Genomic DNA, 20,633 nt, shown 5'->3' with positions numbered 1-20,633 from the left:
CATAAAATCTTTGTTAGTAATTTAATGTCATTAAAATCATAACTTATTTACTAATATTTGACGACACAGGTTAGAGAAGGGTAGAGGTTTGCCACAATTTTATATTTAGGGACTTTTGATTTTATTGACATCCTTGGAATATGTTTAAATATCATGAAATAAGATAATGAGCCTTTATATAATCTCCTAAATACCTTATGTATTAAGAGGATCAGCGTTTTTATGTGTTTAAATTGACTTGAAGAATTTTAATTTGCCAATTCTTTCACATAAGTGTGGTTCCATATAAACTTTCTTATTTTAAATATTGATTGCAAATTAGCATCATGGTTTTCAGGGAAGAAGATGGTATATTCAGATGAATGTTTCTGATGCCTTGTAAGGGTTTGAATCTCGGCTGCTCTGCTGTACTAACTTGGATAAATTAATCCCTCTTTGCTTTAGTTTTCTCATTTGTAAAATGGAGAAAGTAACCTGTATGATTGTTGCTAGGATTAGAGAAATTAATATAATAAGAGTGGTTAGGATATTGCCAGGTGCACAGACACTCAGTAATTGGTGGGTATTTTTATAATTACGGCTTTCATTGTTGCATCCAGGTAAACCATTTGTTACATGATACTTGTTTTCCTAAGTAAAGCTGACTCTGAGGAGTTGAATCACACTATTGCCTAATGCTACTCTTTTCTGAATAGCCTTCAGCAAATCACGTGTTCAGTTTAAATTGATATGAGTAATTTGATATGTCAAGTATAATAATATAACATGTTTGGTAGTAATTGGTTCAATTTGTTAAGGAATAGGATTTTTCCATATTGAGCTTATTACAAATAACACTGTAGGATGTTTGATTAAAGATTTTTAGTTGTCATGATTTTTAAGCACTGGTCTAGATCAGAACATGCAAATATGTAAGTTTCATATATAATGATAAATTTTATAGTAGTCACATTGAAAAGAAACAGGTAGAGAACTCCCTGGTGATCCAGTTCTTAGGACTCTGCATTTTCACTGCCTGGGTTCAATCCCTGGTTGGGGAAACCTAAGATCCCTCAAGCCATGTGGTATGACCAAAAAAAAAAGAAAGGAAAACAACAAAAACCCTAAAAACAGGTAAAATTAATTTGTATAGAATCATTTATTTAAATTAATATACATAAAATATTTCAATGTGAAATTGATGTTTTAAAATTATTGAGATATTATTATCATCTTAGGTCTACAAAATGAAGTGTATGTTTTATATAATTACTGTACATCTCAATTTGGACTAGCTCTGTTTCAGGTTCTTAATAGCCATATACACCCAGTGGCTACAGTATGGGACAGCACAAATCTGGCTGTATTTATTGAAAAAAATCCCTGTTAAAGAAGTCTTTCCACTGGTATTTTTTCTTAATTACTATCATTTTAATGCTTCTGAACTAAAAGTTTTATAGGTTAAAATATTCAAGAGGGAAATTCATTTAAGATAGGTAATTTCTAAGTTTTTAAGTCAAATGAAATTCAGAAAAGCACATGCTACTGTGTATTATTTTAAAGTGCAAATACTTCAAATATGTGGTGTCTGCCAGCAGATCACTTAAATAATTATTGAGTATCTTCTATGTCCTTCGCATTAATTTTTAGTGATACATTTTTTTTTAGCAGGTGTAAGATTTTGGGGGGTTAGTTACCATACTTTACCACAATATGTGTAGTAAAGATAAATTATATTGGAACTCAGTTGGAAAATAGTTTTTTATATTTATATATACTTTAAAAAATTTTTCATTTCATGTGATACACTGTATATATGTAATGATTTTTTTCATTGTGGTTTGTTCAGACCAATATTTTTATTTTCCATGTACCTTTAATTAGAAGGAAAAGCTTACACACTCTCATAAAATGGAATTGTTGATTGAAAATAACTTTTTGTTTAGTTACTTTTCCATTAGATAATGAAAAGTCCAAACTTTACCATTGAACTTTTGTGAATCAGTATTGTCAAAAACCCCACTATGGTTCTTTTTTGCTTAAAGTAGCAATTTTTGCAACTAACTAGTTCACTTTATTTTTTTTGTTGTTTCAGGCCGCTCATACTCTGTATGTTCTCCAAGAATGCTTAATCAGTGTCTAGAATCCTTGGTGCAGAAAGTACAAAGTGGGGTAGTAATAAACTTTGAGAAAGCAGGACCAGATCCTTCCCCTGTAGAAGGTATTATTGTCATTTTCCTACAGATATTTTAAACTTGCTTTATCAAGTATTCAGCTAGAACGGAAAAATTACTATGATTTGGCTTTAACATTGACAAGGTCAAATTATTAAGATGACAAAAGAGCTATTGGTAAAGTGGCATGACTAAATAGGAAAGTCAAGGTTGTACGATAGTGGTTTGGTCATATCACCTTTTTATATTGGTTGTTCATAGCCTGGTAATTTATAAGAGCTAAAATCCTTTTTAAACATTAACAGAATAGTGTATTTCCTTTTTTAGTATTGTAACATTGACTCTCTCCAGCATATGTGCCTCTTCCGTGTCCCTTGATTCATAAGTGTTCAGCCCTAGGTGTTTATTTAATTCCTTAGCTACAATTTTTACTAAAGATCAGACTGATCAGAACCAAATGGTTGGTGTGGTTCCAAAAATGAGAAACTAGCCATTGCTATTCAACTTGATTCTTTTAACTCTAGCTGAGCCCTGCCTGGCTTTATTCTAATATTCGGTGATCATGAACTATTTATATTGGCTAGAGGGTATAAGGAGTTTTGCCAGAACCAATGGACGGCTTACATCTGGACCCTCTGCCTTGTACGACATAGCTTAAAACCAGAATTAGAAAGTCGTTAGTGACACTTTGGCAGAGGTAAGGCAGGAGAGTGGGTAACTGGGAGAAGAGAAAGGTCATAGAGATGAGAGCAGAAGATGGAAAGATTATATAAATTATATTGCTGTGTTTGATTTTAAAAAAAATCTTAAAAGAATTGAGTTGTTAGACATGGAATATATTTATTTTTAAATTATTTTAGGACTTTGCTTAGAATTAGGCACTCAGTAAATGTTTACTGTACTGTTGAAGAGAGTTACCATTTTCTGGGATTGTTTTAGATGAAAGGTAGATGCCTCAAATCTGGATTTATAATTAGACTTTTGTTGTAGTTTTTAGGCTTTAGGTAAAATGATTTTTAAAAAATACTTATTTAGCCATGCTACTGCTGCTGAGTCACTTCAGTTGTGTCCAACTCTGTGCGACCCCACAGACGGCAGCCCACCAGGCTCCCCCGTCCCTGGGATTCTCCAGGCAAGAACACTGGAGTGGGTTGCCATTTCCTTCTCCAATGCATGAAAGTGAAAAGTGAAAGTGAAGTCGCTCAGTCGTGTCTGACTCTTAGCGACCCCATGGACTGCAGCCTACCAGGCTCCTCCGCCCATGGGATTTTCCAGGCAAGAGTACTAGAGTGGGATGCCATTGCCTTCTCTGTATTTAGCCATAGTTACTTAGTATTTACTACGCTGAGCATGATGATGAAAAAATTGATTATTTGCCCTTATCATCTGGTGGGGGAAAACATGCCATATGTTAAACAAGTATTTACTGTGAGGTATATTGGCCAAGCAAAGGATGCTGTGGGACCTCCTTTCAGTTGTGGAACTCAAGAGTCGAAATTTGCTGATGTTACCCTCTCGTGAATTCTGATCTAATCTAAATTTTAAAGTCTTAGTCGTGATAGTATTCTACTGTTTAAGAAAAACAGGAAAATCCAGAACTGAACAAGTATTAAGATATTTTTACTAAGTAATATTAGACATAGTTTAACATATGTTTTTTCCTTTAATGATATTTACTTTTTAAAATTTCTTTGCTATAGATGGGCAGCCAGATATATCAAGACCTTTTGGATCTCAGCCTTGGCATAGTTGTCACAAACTCATTTATGTCAGACCAAATCCTAAGACTGGGGTTCCTATAGGTCATTGGCCTGTTCCAGAATCTTTTTGGCCAGATCAGAATTCTCCAACACTAGTAAGTACCAGAGATTGTGACTTCATAATAGTAACTGCTTCTCATACTAGCTTTAAGGACTACTGTCTGTTAAAGGTGTGGCTATTGTATAGAAACCAGACAAATGTTTAAGTGCTATGATAAGCTGTTACTTGCTTTAGTATACTATGTTGTTCATTATAAAATAATAGAAAAGAGGCATCGGTTTCCTTTAGAATCTGAAGTTATGCTTATGTTTTTATTATTGGCATCTGGTTACAGAACCATAGATACATATTCTAAATATATAAATAACATAAGGATTTGTTCTCGGGGACATAATCCAGAATTTAAATGAAGGGTTATAAAATAATTTTGATGGTTTCCCTGCAGCCTTTTAGGACTTAGTCTTAGAAATTCATGTTGAGTTGCATAGTTTTAGTTATATTCAGTGTTCTCAGTCTGGAGGTTTAAGATAGAAAAGGTTTTCTGGTCTTATTTATAGGAATTATTTTTAGTAACAGTGGGGCTTGTTGAGTGGTCATGGTGAATTATCAGTATTCACTATATGGTTCTTATAATAATAGGGTAAATTTAGACAAATATTTATTCAGTCTTGTTAATACACATTTTTCAGATTAGTACTTTTTGTAGTAACTCAGAGGACGCTGTGGACTATTTTGTGGGAAAGCCTGACAGTGGCTTTTTTGATGTTACCCTTAGAAGATAAGAATTGTTATTTCAAAAATCTTTAAGTAGTCTTTAATAACTTTTGAATTGGCTGTCATTTATGAATTAAGTTAAACTCCTTGAAACCTTTTATACTTAAATCTGTATCAGCTCTTCAGGATAATTTTTTACTTTTAATCTATACAAGAGCTGTGATATTTCCTTTGTTCATTAGGGATTTAATGAAATAGTTCATGAAATAAAGTTTTTATACATTTCAGTGAGAGATTATCTTCCTTTTTTTGATTGAACCATCATAGTTTTTTAGTCTAACCTTAGAGAGCTCTCAATTTCTTTGGTCATTTTAATTTCTCTTCTGGAGCCTTTCAGAATTCTTAAAGAACAGCTATCGTATTTGTATGAAATATTATATTGTTGTTTATTCAGTTATATTTAACACTTAAAGTAGTGCATATGGTACATGTTGAGTCCGCATAGGAAGAAATCCAAAACCAGTATCACAAGCATTATCTATCAATATTACTCTAGTGGTCTATTGCAAATTGTTACAAGCCATAGAGGATTTTGGAATGTGGGTAGGATTTTAGTTGGAACAGGAAACAATGTTGAAAGTATGAAAGTAGAAAAGAACAAGGTGAATTTAGAGGAATGGAAAGTATCTGAGGATAGGTGGCTCATAATATGTCTGTAGGACATTGAGAATACTATTAAATAAACGATTGCTCATGACTTTACATGCAAGGTTAAGGAATTTGAGCTTTTCTCAGTGGTGTTCATAGAACTGAAGACATTTTTAACAGTGTTCCTTTAGGAAAATTAATCTGGTGGTGGTTATATGCAGCAGAATCAGGAGATGAATTGGCAGGTAAGCTGTTTGCCTAGAAGACTGTTGCTATAGTTGACTTAATACAGAGCTGTTGTGCTTAGTCGCTCAGTTGTGTCCGACTCTTTGTGACCCCATGGACTGTAGCCCGCCAGGCTCCTCTGTCCGTGGAATTCTCCAGGCAAGAATATTGGAGTGGGTTGCCATTTCCTTCTCCAGGGGATCTTCCCGACTCAGGGATTGAACCCAGGTCTTTGGCATTGCAAGCAGATTCTTTACTGTCTGAGCCACCAGGGAAGCCCAATATAGAGCTAGTAAGAGTTTGAATTAAGATGATGGAAGAGAGAATGTTAAAAAAGAGATATTGGAAAGAACTGGCAAATTTTAGTAACTGAAGGATATTAGAGGGGAAATGAAATTTCTATAAATAATAGGATTTCATATAAGAGGTACTGATACTGAAATTAAATGTAATTTATTAGAGACTGGTTCTGAATGGCTCTACCAGTTATTAGCCATGTGTCTTTGGTTAATTATCTTCTTTAAGCCTCAATTTACCATCTGTTAAATAAAGATAATAACTCCTATCTCATAGGATTATTTTGTATGTTAAATGCATCTTAGTATTTTCATCCAAAAAAACCCCATGAATTTCATAGACTGATTCAATAAGCTGTTTGTCAGGTATGTGACAGGTACAGGAGCAGAAGATGAGTAAAACATAGTGCTTCCCATCTGGAACCTTCCGTAGGAAGTCAGCTGTATAACCATAATAGAGTCTAGTGTGCCACCTGTCAAAGTGGTGGAGCAGAGGCCAGATGAGGTGGTACCTAACTGCCTGGTGTGGGTTTGGGGTACACAGTAAGAGTGTGTCAGGAAAGAAGCCTCTTAGAGGTTAGTACTTGCCAGTTCAGACTTCAAAACTTTGTTTGCATTATGCAAGGGAAAAAACAGAAAAGTAGCCAGGGATAACATGAGACACAGGACCATGAAAGACAGTGATCTCTTTGGGCCACTGCAAGTTGTTTTTAAGGCTGGAGCACAGGGTGTATATGGGGTGGTGGTTAAAAGGCAGATAGGGACCATACAGTCAAGGCTCTTTGTTAAAAAAAAACAAAAAAACCAAAATAGAGTCTGGCCCTATTTTTAGGTGATTGGATGCTACTTTTACTCAATAATTTGAGGCAGGAAAATTATATGATTATATTTATATTTCATGGCCATGGGATTGATTGGAGGGGGCTGACTAATTAGGGATACTAATTTAAAATATACAGTTGTACTAATCTAGTCTAAGAAATGATGAAGGCATGAATTAGAGTGGTAAGAAATAGAAGATAAATTTTCAGAGAGATGAGAATTTAGCATAGAGGGCAGCATCTATAGTAGTGAGCATCTGCCCCATATTTATGTGTTTGCTAAGTGGCTTAGAATTTGTGGTATCACTGAATCTAGGTCTTTGTGACAGTTAAGTATGGCGGGTAAGGGGGAGATGATTAAGGATAACATCTAGGTTTTTAGAACAGGTTATGTGGTTTGGGTGTGAAATAATGACTTGGGTAATTACTATGTTTGAGGGACCTATAGAAAATTCAGGTTATGTCCAGTAGGTGGTTGGATACATGAAGAGAAATGAGAGATGATCCCAAGACAGTAGTTTTGGGAGCCATCAGTGTATGTATTGATAGATAGTAACTGAAGCTAAAAGGAGTCCTTTATATTTATGAAACTTCACATTATTTCCTCATAGCTCATATTTTCTTCACCAATCTTCTTTTGGTGAGATTTTTAGGAAGGAGACTGTTAAGGAGGGGGAATAGAATAACATGCTTTTTTTTTTCTTTAGAAGTATTGCAGTTTTTGCAGCTCTAGAATAGGGTCTCCAGAGTGGGGCATATTTACCATAGGGGTAACCAATAGTTTACTGGAATAGGGAAGGAAACCAGTAGAACTTCTGTTTGTTTTCTTTTTTCTATTTTTTAATAATTATTTTGGTATATATTATAACCTATAAATTAATAATTTACAAGTATATATATATTTAAAACCTTGTACTGATAAATGTGCATCATCAGTTTGGAAATCAGGTAGTTAAACTGCTACAACTGTGACCTTAGGAAGGTTTCTAATTACATTAACTACTTGTTAGATGTAAAAATTAATGAACACTTACTTAATTCTAAAACACTGCATTTAAGTTTTCTGATGAATTTGATTTTAAGATTAACAAATTTTAATCCTGTACAGATTTTGAAGTGTGTTATTTATTTTTTTTCTTGTGAATACTGATTGTTTAAGCATTAGATTTTTAAGTATTATCTTTCAGCTTAGTGGTGCTTTTAGTAGTAAATTAAATGCTCACTAGTGAGACTGAGACACTGAGTACACTTTGACAGTGAGTGATACTAAAAGTTTGTTTCTGGTACTTTGTGAAAGAGTGACAATAAGACTTTGCCTTCTAGCCACCTCGTACATCTCATCCTGTAGTGAAGTTTTCCTGTACAGACTGTGAACCCATGGTTATTGACAAATTGCCTTTTGACAAATATGAGTTGGAACCTTCACCGCTGACTCAGTTTATCCTGGAAAGAAAATCTCCTCAGACATGTTGGCAGGTAAGCTGAAAGACTATAGTGATTTAAAAAATTTATTTATTTGATTTATATTGAGGTGTAATTGATTTACATTGTCGCATTAGTTTCAGGTGTACAGCAAGATATCTGTTACACATATACATATAGCCTCTCTTTTCAGAGTCTTTTTCCATATAGGTGGACCATTACAGAGTAATGTTCCCTGTGCTATATAGTAGGTCCTTATTAGTTCTCTCTGTTTTATATACAGTAGTGTGTATATGTCAGTTGCAGGCTCCCAGTTTATCCCTCCCTGCCTCCTTATGCCCCAGTAACCATAAATTTATTTTTCACATCTGTAACTCTTTCTGTTTTATAGATAAGTTCATTTGTAGCCTTTTTGTTTAGATTTCACATATAAGCATATCATGGTATTTGTCTTTCTCAGTCTGACTTAATTTCACTCAGTGTTCAGTTCAGTTCAGTCGCTCAGTCGTGTCCAGCTCTTTGCGACCCCATGAACCGCAGTACGCCAGGCCTCCCTGTCCATCACCAATTCCCGAGTCTACCCAAACCCATGTCCATTGTGTTGGTGATGCCATCCAACCATCTCATCCTCTGTCATCCCCGTCTCTTGCCCTGAATCTTTCCCAGCATCAGGGTCTTTTCAAATGAGTTAGCTCTTGACTCAGTATTAGAACCTCTAAAAATTTAATTTGGTGTTTTTTCTTTTTTTAAATTTGGTGTTTTTTAAAAAGTCAGATTGAATCCATGGTTTATATAACATTCTGCAAAGGTTGTTAAATGTGAACTTTTAACTACTTTTTAACAGGTATATGTGAGCAATAGTGCAAAATACAGTGAACTTGGCCATCCCTTTGGTTACTTGAAAGCCAGTACAGCACTGAACTGTGTCAACTTATTCGTGATGCCTTACAATTACCCAGTGCTCCTTCCCCTCTTAGGTAAGTCATTCTTGGCATGTTCTCTGTGGCCTAGCATACATATGAATTTTCCTAAAAGCAATCTTTGGGAACATCCCTCCCTTTTTGAGTGTTCTTGTTTTCTGGAAATTAATGAAGATTTTTATTAATATTCTAAAATATTGAAGCTGTTAAGGGTTTTATAGCAACCTCTGTATGTTTCTGATATATTGAAAGTCAGTGTCAAACACCTTTGATTCTACAAACTATTGAAGATACTATATTTTGTTTCTAAATTAAATATTCTAAGTTTTTTGAAAATTAGATATCTTACATAGTTAGAATTAGTAAGGCAGACTTTGTGTTTGGTAAGTAATTAAGATATTTTGTAGAAGCATAGTTCTTAGATCTGAGTATTTTCTTTTTAAGAATTTTATTTTGGCAAATTTTTCAGTGAATGAATAGTATTTGTTCTAAAATAATAGTCTAAATAATATTGATAAGCCTAAAGTTGATTGGAGACCCTTTGGCTGTAATATTTTGAGGGGTGGTATTGGAGAAGGCATCTTTTCCTTTATGGAATTGCATCAGATTTAAAGGTTAATAGACAAAATATTAGTAGGTATGTCCAATCTGTTTCATATCTAGATTTTCCTTGTGTATTTTCTCATTTTCCCTTATCATTACATTTAATTTGAGACCTTAATTGGCACTCCTTCATTTTTAAAGTGGTATTACTACTACTAAAAAATGTCAGAACCAAAAATTTATCACCTTTAATTTTGTTAAAAATATAGAATTGATGTTTCCTCTCTCTCTTGTAAATAGTAAAGCAAATTTTAAAAATGAAACTTACTTGACTTGGTTTTCATGTGTGAAAACACTGAATGATGATAGTTTGTTCTCATTATGCATTCGTTTATAGATGATCTGTTTAAAGTCCATAAGGCAAAACCAACATTGAAATGGAGACAGTCATTTGAAAGTTATTTGAAGACAATGCCTCCCTACTATCTTGGGGTAAGAATATTATTCTTAAAAATGGAACGTTAAAAAATTTTGTATTATGCTTATAGTTTACTGTAGGTATTAAAGCTTTTATTTATTGCTGTTACAGAATAAATGTCATGAAAAATTTACAAATGACCCATATAAACATGAGAAAGAAATGTTTCAGTGATTTGCAGAATAATGATGATGGTGAGAATATATATAATGCTTATCCAGGCCTGCCTGATACTATCCTCAGCACTTTACATGTGTTAATCTCATTTATTTTAAATGATAACTGTATGAGGCAGAAATAACTGTTTTTATTTCACAGATGTGGAAACTAAGACACTAAAAAATTAAACAATTCATCTAAGGCTACACAGCTAATATCAGGGTCAGGAATTCAATCCCAGGCAGCTGGCTTTAGAATTTAAGCTTTTACAATTAACCTTTTTAAATTGCAGTTTTATAATTATTTCTCCTTACAGGTACAAAAAAAGGTTTGTTTGCATTATTCTCTGAATCTCAAGAAACATTCCCTGAAACCTAGTGTATCACAATAGGACCAGTAATACATATATTATTAAATACATTGTTGTTATTTAGTTGCTAAGTCATGTCTGACTCTTTGTGACCCCATGGATGGTAGCCTGCCAGGCTTCTCGTCTGACTCTTTGTGACCCCATGGATGGTAGCCTGACAGGCTTCTCTGTCCATGGGATTCTCCAGGCAAATAATTACTTTATTGATTTTGTGAAAAATAACTTCTAGAACACTTTATTAAAATATTACTTCTGCTCTTACTGCAGGAATATTATAGTATTCAACTGTAGTCTTTCTAAATGGTCTCTAATAACATTAATTTCTTAAGCTTTGAAATCATATATTATAGTTATAAGAGAAAATCTGTGTGTGTCTAGCAGATAGTACCAGCTGTGTGAGAGGGGAAAGGAGGAAACACTGGAATATGAACTGCTACATATATTTGACTCATGTTTCATAGCATCTGGGGGGATTTAGCCAGTGCCACATGGATATTAAATATCTGGTCTGGGATTTGATTCCAGTTTGACACCAATGCTTTTATACACTTTGTAATATGTCCGTGGGTGGCTGTCATCCTTTTTCTGACTTTGTCCCATTCACATATGCTAGACTGTTGTGCCAGTGACATTTTTCATTGCACAGAGTAGTTCTTAACTAGCCTATCGTTACCCAAGGTAAGAATCTTCTGTTATCCTTGACTCCTCTTTTCACTTACCACCTAAGTTCTATCAAATCTACATCTGCAGTGTGTCTTCTGCCTCCTCATTCCAGATGATACTAAGAAGTCCAGGATTCTACCCTTTCTTACTCTGGGGGTTATTATAGCCTCTAATCCTTGTTTAGTATGTCAAACTGCCTTTGATACCACTGACAAACATTTTAATGAAGTACAAATATGATATGTGACCCTTATTGAAGAAAAGGAGAGGTTTCACGGGGGTGAATTTTTCAAAATTGACAATACATATATGGCTCCACTGGTAAAGAATCCGCCTGCAATGCAGGAGACCTGGGTTTGATCCCTGGGTTGTGAAGATTACCTGGAGAAGTGAAGGGCTACCCACTCCAGTATTCTGGCCTGGAGATTCCGTGGACTGTATAGTCCATGGGGCTGCAAAGAGTCAGACATGACTGAGTGACTTTCACTTTCACTTTTCATGGCTATAAATTTTTGACAAGCTTAGGATCGAGTGTGATATTTTCTTTTTTTCCTGTAGCCTTTGAAGAAAGCCGTTAGAATGATGGGAGCACCTAACCTAATAGCAGACAGTATGGAATATGGACTTAGTTACAGTGTCATTTCATACCTCAAAAAACTGAGTCAGCAGGTAATGTTAAGAAATAGAGCCATTAAGTACTTTGAATGGTATTGGCTAAGGTGGTCAATAGGCCAGATACTAGTTCTTGATGGTTCTAGTAGGATTATATTAATAGATTACTTTTTAAAACCACATATATATTAACGTAATTCTCAAGTGCATGATATGCTATGGTTTGAAATGACAATTTCAAATAATAATCTAGTTTGTGAAAGTTAGCTTTATTAATGTGATCCTAGCCTTCTTGTATGTTAACATTCCTCATGTTTTCTTTTGGGAAATTTGTTAGAAATTTGTTTTTCTTAGTAAAAAAAATCAATTTCTTTTGCTTTATGTTTTAAAACCTATAGCATTTTCTATAAAAATGGGAGTTTCTTTTGAAATATGTATAAAAATACTGAATTTTGTCATTTTGGACATAAATCATGTTAGTAGATACCAGATTAGTCAAGCAGTATACCCTTTGACTGCCAAGTTATTAAAATCGTATAAAAGCACAATTTTTCTAGTACTTTTGCCATCTCTATTTCAACTGCTAATTGAATTGTAGGTTAGAAGAGTCAAAATATTGCTGTTTGCTTTATCTGTGAGCATTTCGTTATGTGCTAGTAATAATGCCTTTAAGTAGATATTGATAAGATTTTTTTCTAATTTTATGTCACCTCTGAATTGGGAATTTTTATTTAGGGTGTATTAACTAACATATCATGGTTTCAGTGTAGTGGGTGTTAATAAATTGAAGTTGTGTTTGTATGATTTTCTCCAAAAGGTAAGAATTGTGATGATTTAAAATCATAAGACATTATTGTTTAAACTGTGTTCAGTTTACCAAGCACTTGACATAGACTACATAACTTCAGTAGTGTTTTTAATTTCTTATGTTCTTTTAAAATGTGATAAATACTTAATTTATAAAAGATTGAAACTATTTTTAGCCTTTAATTTACCAATTCAGATCATGTTAAGACAGCTTTTATTTATTTTTGCTTTAGGCCAAAATAGAATCTGATCGAGTCATCGGTTCTGTAGGCAAAAAAGTAGTACAGGAAACTGGAATTAAAGTCCGAAGCAGATCACATGGTTTATCAATGGCTTATAGGAAAGATTTTCAACAGCTGCTCCAGGGAATTTCAGAGGATGTTCCTCACAGACTGCTGGACCTTAATATGAAAGAATACACTGGGTTCCAGGTTGCTTTGCTCAATAAGGTAATAGTTAAGTGAATTTTGTACTGCTCTAGTAATAGTCTATATTGTCAAATATGTAAAATTTTCTATTAACTGATACCCAGTTTGTCCAAACTTCTATACCTCTGCAGAATAATGATCAATTATGCTATTAATATTATTGAATCATTGAATTTTAAAACACTGTACATGGTGAGTGGATTAGCAGATGGACTGATGAAGAGCAAACCATCATGTTCATTTTATAGATAGAAAACAGACTTAGAGATTGCCTGAAGTTACATAGCTAATAGTAGAATTCACTGTAGTTTGGTACTTATACTACTGACCTTGGCTACACAGTATAATCCTGAAATGCTTTATGAATCTCATTATTAAAAAGATCTTCATCCTAGTTGCCTGTTTGTCACAACTGACAGACTGGTTCTAAAATTTATATGGAGGTATATAGGTCCTAGAGTAGCTGAAACAATTTTGCGAAAGAACAAAGCTGAAAAACTTGCACTGTCTAATTTTAAAAGTTACTATGAAGCTACAGTGATAACATATGTGTTGCTGGAAAAATATTTGGTCGGTGGGACAGAAGTAGACCTTCATATATAGAGTTAATTTTTAACAAAGATGGCCAGAATAATTTAGTGGGTAAGAAGACAGTCTTTTCAACAGATAGGGTGGGAACAGTTAGCTATCCATCTGCAAAACAATGAACTTGATCCTTATATTAGTTAATGTGATCATAGTTATAAATGTAAGAACTGAAACTATAAACTTCTATAGGAAAAATATCTATAAGATGTTGGATCTTGGGTCAATGAAGATTTCTAAAATACAACACAAAAAGCACATACACATAACTTCATAAACTGAACTTTAGTAAAATTATAATTTTTGTCTTCAGAAGAAACTTTGAAGTTTCTCCCAGACAAGCTACAGCCTAGGAGAAAAGCATATGTTGAGTAAAGAACTTGTATGAAAATATATAAAGAAATCCTGCTGCTGCTGCTAAGTTGCTTCAGTCCTGTCCGAGTCTGTCCGACCCCAGAGACGGCAGCCCACCAGGCTCCCCCGTCCCTGGGATTCTCCAGGCAAGAACACTAAGACTCGGTTATAAAAAGATAAGCATCCAAAAAAAAATACACAAAATATTTGAGTAGACACCTTACCAGGTAGGATATACAGACCTGAACAAGCACACGAAAAGATGTTCAACATTATTAGTCAAGTGGGGAAATGCAAATTAAAACCACAGTGAGATACCACTTTATGCCCACTACTGAACTGAGAATGGCTAAAATTTAAGACTGAAAAATATGAAATGTTGGTAAGGTTATAGAACAGCTGCAACTCTTACACATTGTTGATGAAAATTATCAAGTTAATCTGCAGTTTCTTAGGAAAGGTAAATGTTGCTATATACCAACAGTTCTACTTGTAGGTATCTACTGAGATAAATGAAAATATGTGTGTGTAAAGGGCTTGTATGCAAATATTCGTAGCAGCATTAGTAATTGCCCCAAACTGAAAACAGTCCAAGTGTTCATCAACTGGTGAATGAATAAAGATATAGTATATCCATGTAAAAAGGAAAAGACAGTAAAAAGGAATAAACTACCAATACATGGACAACATGGATGAATCTCAAAAACATGCTTGTGGAAAGACGCCAGATAGAAAAGATTACATATTGCAGGATTCCATTTATGAAATGGGATGTAGAGAGACAGAAAGCAGATTAGTGGTTGCGGGGATAGGAATTGCGAGTGACTGCCAAGTGGGCACATGGACCCTTGTGAAGTGATGGGGATGTTCTAAAACTGATGCTAGTGATGGTTTCACAACTGAACATTTACTAGCGCTCAAACTGTTTATGTAAAATGGGTTGTAAATGGTATGTAAATTACACATAAAAGCTTTTATTTACTTCTGTTAGCCAGAATACATAATGAAATCTTGGACAGATGTGAATTTGAGATAATTCGGTTGAGCTTCACTTCACTATCTTTTGGTTATTACAACAGTACATTACGATGGTATCATATCTCTTTATTCTATTTTTCTAAGCTAATTAGTTGACTTGTATATCTTATTTTCAAAGCTGTGCTGCAGGCTAGAGATTGTAGTCTCTTAATTCTGTTTCAAAATACATTTTGTCTTTGAATCTTTTTAAAACAGGATTTGAAGCCACAGACGTTTAGAAATGCATATGACATACCAAGACGGAATCTTTTGGATCACTTAACAAGAATGAGATCTAATCTTTTGAAGAGCACCCGCAGATTTCTTAAAGGACAGGATGAAGGTTAGATCATGGTTTTAATATTGGTGTTTCTTCAGTAAACTTTTCTTTATATTGAAAATACAGAGTGTTATTGTAACTTTTAAAGAGTTGACTGTAATATTACACTCTCATTGAATGAAAGTGAATTCTACCATCACTGTTGCCCCGAATTCTGTTCTCCAGAGGAAACAACCTTTGGTAATAGCTTAGTTTCCTTATGGCTTTCTTCATACATTCACATACACAGGCACACACAAAATCATTTTCTTGTGATCTACTAGTATCTGATAGGTTAACTTGGAATGGCCAATATATGTCATATTCTAGTATTTCCTTAACTATACCTTTGGCACCTACAAATCAAGTCAGATGAGAACTTAACCCTTTGCCAACTCTACATTTCAACTACAGTTTTATATGAAAAGGATCATCTCTGTGATACTCTTTTCTGTAAATTATGCTTTAACTAAATTCTGCTTTGGAGTAGAATAGAAGAGACATTTTCATAGAAGGGTTACACATACTGTTTATTCTATATACTGAAACTAACTGCAATATTTTTGCTTTGTTTAGAAGATAAAATTGATTATTTAAAATTTTATTAAAAAGCACTCAAGATTTTGTCACAATATTTATAATGGCAACAAACTAATTTAGAATATATGGTAAGGAAAAGTTGCCTAGAATAGACCAGGTTGCATTCATACATAAGAACACATTATTTGTTAACTAAATGGAAGGTAGTTTTAGTGAAGTTAACTTTTATTATTGCTTTGTTCTGTTTGAAAAGATCAAGTGCACAGTGTTCCTATAGCACAAATGGGGAATTACCAGGAATACCTCAAGCAAGTACCTTCTCCATTAAGAGAACTTGATCCTGATCAGCCTCGGAGGTTGCATACATTTGGCAACCCCTTTAAGCTGGATAAAAAGGTAAATTTGAAGTGTTTCATTATATAATTTTTTTTTGTGGGAGGCACAGTAGATTTAACAGTTCTTAATTTAACTAAAGTAAGCCGAAACTATTTTCTTGGTAGGATACAATGTCAGCATCGTTAAAATGTACTTTAATGGGAATTGGAGTTTGTCGTACAACTGAAAACCATATGTAAAGTCAGGAAATTCTTCGTTGTTACAGGGTATGATGATAGATGAGGCAGATGAACTTGTGGCTGGGCCTCAAAATAAACATAAACGACCTGGAGAACCAAGTATGCAAGGTATCCCTAAGAGACGGCGCTGCATGTCTCCACTGCTGCGGGGCCGGCAGCAGAGCCCAGTTGTGAACAACCACATCGGGGGGAAAGGACCACCGGCACCTATGACCCAAGCACAGCCAGACCTCATTAAACCCCTTCCTCTTCATAAAAGTAAGGGTTTTTCTTTAAACAGTATTTGCTGCTTTTAGTTTGGTTCTTCATGGGAGAGAGTTTTCTGATATAGAAAAAGTGGATAAAGTTCCAAGAGTGTCTAGAGAAGATATTTGTTTATTCCAAATTATCATGTAATCATTTTTTATGTCTTTTTAATGAACATTTCATATATTCATTCATTATGCTTAATAGCTATCATGATTTGAAATATCATTTGCAAATCTTTAGCGTTTAGAAATGACAGTTTTTAAAGGGGCATTATCAATACCCACAGAAAGATGGTTTTCAATTTGTTTAATTCGGCAACTAATTATTAAATGAGATGCTTAATTTAGACAGGGTTAGGCATTGAGATGTAGCTATAAACAGATAATAGTGATCTCTGCCTTCATTTATAATGAGGGAAGAAAGTCATCACACATTTCCTTAGAAGTGTGATGAATATTACAAAAAGGGAAGTCAAGTATACTTGTTGTGGAAGTATTTGGCAAGAGGATTTAACTTAGTCTGTGGGGTCAAGGACGGAGGAGCCTGGTAGGCTGCAGTCCATGGGGTCGCTAGGAGTCGTACATGACTGAGCGACTTCACTTTCGCTCAGTAAAAAATACTCCACACAGTAATGTCAGCCTGGTTTTCATGAAATGCCAATCAGATCAGATCAGATCACTACCTCTTTCAATGGATTTTCACTGTCCTTAGAATTAAGTCTAGAATTTTTTACGGTGGCTTCTAAGACCCTCTATGATCTAGACTCTGCATGTTTATCTTTTGGTTCTTACCTTACCTCATTCCCAGCAGCCCGCAACTATACCAGAATGCTTCAGTTACCTTAACGCCCTGCTCCTCGCAGTATGTTTCTGAGTATACTCTTCCTATAAGAGTACTATTACTGTAACATAGTAAATGCACAGCTTCAGTTTACTAATTTCTATTTCATCCATCAAGTGTTGGCTTAAACAGAACCTCCTCAGTAAACTGCCTTGTCCCCACTGCTGCTGCTACTGCTGTTAAGTCGCTTCAGTTGTGTCCAACTCTGTGCAACCCCAGAGATGGCAGCCCACCAGGCTCCCCAGTCCCTGGGATTCTCCAGGCAAGAACACTGGAGTGGGTTGTCATTTCCTTCTCCAATGCATGAAAGTGAAAAGTTGGTTCAGTCGCTAAGTCATGTGGAATATTATTGGGGAAGAATGAGAATGGGGTAATTAATTATAGGTGGTGATCATTCATGGGTAAGAACATCTTAACTGGAGAGAAGCCAAATATGATCTCTCCTGATGGGATTCCACAGTACTACATTTGAAGTATCTGCCACCCAAAATACTGAATGAACATCAATCTGATCGAGCCTCTGTAGCTACAGGGAAATAATTAGCAAAATCCAGATTGTGGTAAATTACAGGACAGAGAATCTGGTGTGGATATATTTTTCCAGGAAAAGAAAACAGAAAAAAGAGAGGTACAGAAGGATTTTATAGATGAAAAGAGGAAGAGTTTTCACAAGAGTGCATGGAGAAATGCTCTTGAAGTGGCATTGGAAAGAAAAGGGACTAGTGACTCCACCTCCTTATTTTAAGTCCATGGAGAGAGTTTGAGAGCAAAGGCTTTCTTTGCAGGAGAGTTGGATTTCAATTAAAACAGGAGTTGCTGTTGAGATTATTCATTGAAGTTTGCAAATCATGGAGTAAGATTTAGGATGGAGGAAGGGAGTCAGAAGTTCAGAGAATTTTTGTGGGAGGGAGTTTAAATTTTGAATAGTAAGTCAATGAATTCAGCTGGTTCCTGGTGGTTTGGTGAGCAATCAGGGAACTGAGAATTCAGCTGTTTTCTCTGGGGAGCAAATACAATAATCTGATATTAAGTGGCAAGCTTGCAAGCCTTTTAAGTCTAGTCTAGTGAGCTGAAGTGGAACCAGCTACTCTTCATTGCTCAAGTAGTGAAGACCAAGTGGATGGTTATAAGGAAAGGCGCTCTGGAGGTTTGGGGCCATGTTGCTGCAGAATACTGATTAGGTTAAACTTCCTGTGTTCACTTTTGCCTGTAAATAGTAACTGTATAAGGCAGAGGTAAGTTGGAATGAACTAGTACTCTCAATAAAGGATAACCATGATAATCTTGATCATATGTGTCCCTAAAGCAGTGAAAACCACTTATTCAATAAAATCGCCATAGAAAAAAGCAGAAAACTAAAAGTTTTTTTAAACTGACTTTAATTTTTTTCCCCCAGGCAAAAATTGTACAGATTTTGTAAATACTGTGAATGTTTCACATTGAAATACACAGTATATATGGCAAAGCTTAAGAACCATATCACATTGTTAATTTCCGAGAGTCAAGGAAATCAGTTGTGATTTGCTACAATATTGTTTCTTGGACGTTTTCTTTACTGTGTGCTTTGAAATTGGCTCTCATCTTTCTTTTTTCCTTATTTTTAGTTTCTGAAGCCACTAATGATTCGACAATGGATGATGTGGTTGAAAACCATGTTGCAGACCAACTGTCATCAGATACTACACCAAATGCTATGGAAGCTGAATTTTCAGGATCTTCTCCAGCCAACTTACTGGAACGACCAACCAATCATACAGAGGCTCTTGGTCACGACCACTTAGGAACTAATGACCTCACTGTTGGTGGATTTTTAGAAAATCACGAGGAGCCCAGAGATAAAGAACAGTGTCCTGAAGAGAATATACCAGCATCTTCACTCAACAAAGGAAAGAAATTGATGCATTGCAGAAGCCATGAAGAGGTCAACACTGAACTAAAAGCACAAATAATGAAAGAGATCCGAAAGCCAGGAAGAAGTATGTATAATGAGAGACAGACAGCAGATTTCATTTTTGTATATGCTTTAAGAAAAAAGTCAAATTAACTAAAGCATAGATCTGATTTTAGAACAGTCTTAAGAACAACATATCAGCTGTATAAGATCCCATTCTTTATTCAGCCAACACTTAGCGAGTATCTGCTATATCCAAAGTACTGTGTTAGGTGTGGTAAATAAGGAGGGATGAGAGTAGAATAGGGGAATACACAGATAAAAATTAAACATGGTTCCTCCCATGACAGGAACTGATAGTCTTGAACATTCTACCAACCAGCAACTGGAAGTTTAAGGTAACAGAAAAAACCCCCAAAGATGCAGTGAATATTAAATGACTTACATTTGTAAAGTTCTTGGCACAGTACCTACCCACCATCTTAACTTTTGAGATTTAAACTGTAGTAGTGACAGGGATGCGTTTAGGCCGAAAAATGAAAATTATGAAGCTGTCTGTTACATGAGTAGAGAAGAACTTCGTGAGATAAAGTTTCAATATTCTTATTGATATACATTCAGAAGATTTGGACAGATCACCTGCTATGATGGTGCCCATGGGTGGTCCAGAAGTGGGTAAGACTCAGTACTGGTCATTTTAGGAGCTTATAGTCCTTGACAGAGGACTATTAAGTTTTATGTGAAAACTTGAAATTGAGACAGCACTCTTTTTTTCCTCTATTTTATCCACCCCCTATGTTAGCTGTAACTTAGAGTTTGTTATAAGGTTGAATTTTTGTAAAGGCCACTTCTTATTTTTCAGTGGCACTACCACTGTTTACTCATTCTTCTAAGCTGTATGTTTTGATACATACGTGAGTTCCCTAATGAGAACTTCTACCAAGAAAAGGCAGTGTTTGACAAGTTATTTTATCTTTGTTGATATCTGATAAAATGTATGTATTATAAAATCTCTAATGAATGGTGAAATTTTTAGGTAAACTATTTTTGGTTTTGTCTTAATCTTGATGTGTAGTAAACTGTAATAGAAAAATATTGAATAAGTGTGCAAAGTAACACCACTTTTCTTTTTGCTTCTCTTATTTTAAGAATATGAAAGAATCTTCACTTTACTGAAGCATGTGCAAGGCAGTTTACAAACAAGACTAATATTTTTACAAAATGTCATTAAAGAAGCATCAAG

The 20,633-nt window shown here is 34.8% G+C and overlaps 1 protein-coding gene across 19 annotated transcripts in view; it reads left to right on the top strand.

Moving 5' to 3' along the window:
• The window catches only part of INTS6 (integrator complex subunit 6), a 105,471-nt gene that overhangs the window by 63,053 nt on the left and 21,785 nt on the right, over positions 1-20,633 (top strand). For all 19 annotated transcript variants that reach the window (XR_009595210.1, XR_009595208.1, XR_009595207.1 and 16 more), the window contains 12 exons: positions 2,075-2,200; positions 3,854-4,008; positions 7,942-8,094; positions 8,885-9,017; positions 9,901-9,995; positions 11,732-11,842; positions 12,826-13,041; positions 15,193-15,319; positions 16,089-16,231; positions 16,437-16,668; positions 19,104-19,475; positions 20,540-20,633. Coding sequence is in view for 11 of the 19 variants with exons in the window: in XM_042254755.1 (XP_042110689.1) it covers positions 2,075-2,200; positions 3,854-4,008; positions 7,942-8,094; positions 8,885-9,017; positions 9,901-9,995; positions 11,732-11,842; positions 12,826-13,041; positions 15,193-15,319; positions 16,089-16,231; positions 16,437-16,668; positions 19,104-19,475; positions 20,540-20,633 (1,957 nt within the window). In the remaining 8 variants the exon portion in view is untranslated. The remainder of the gene's footprint in view (positions 1-2,074; positions 2,201-3,853; positions 4,009-7,941; positions 8,095-8,884; positions 9,018-9,900; positions 9,996-11,731; positions 11,843-12,825; positions 13,042-15,192; positions 15,320-16,088; positions 16,232-16,436; positions 16,669-19,103; positions 19,476-20,539) is intronic.

This window comes from Ovis aries, chromosome 10 (genome assembly GCF_016772045.2).
Source record: "Ovis aries strain OAR_USU_Benz2616 breed Rambouillet chromosome 10, ARS-UI_Ramb_v3.0, whole genome shotgun sequence".
In the NCBI taxonomy this organism is placed as follows: domain Eukaryota; kingdom Metazoa; phylum Chordata; class Mammalia; order Artiodactyla; family Bovidae; genus Ovis; species Ovis aries.
This window is presented reverse-complemented; position numbering and strand designations above follow the sequence as displayed.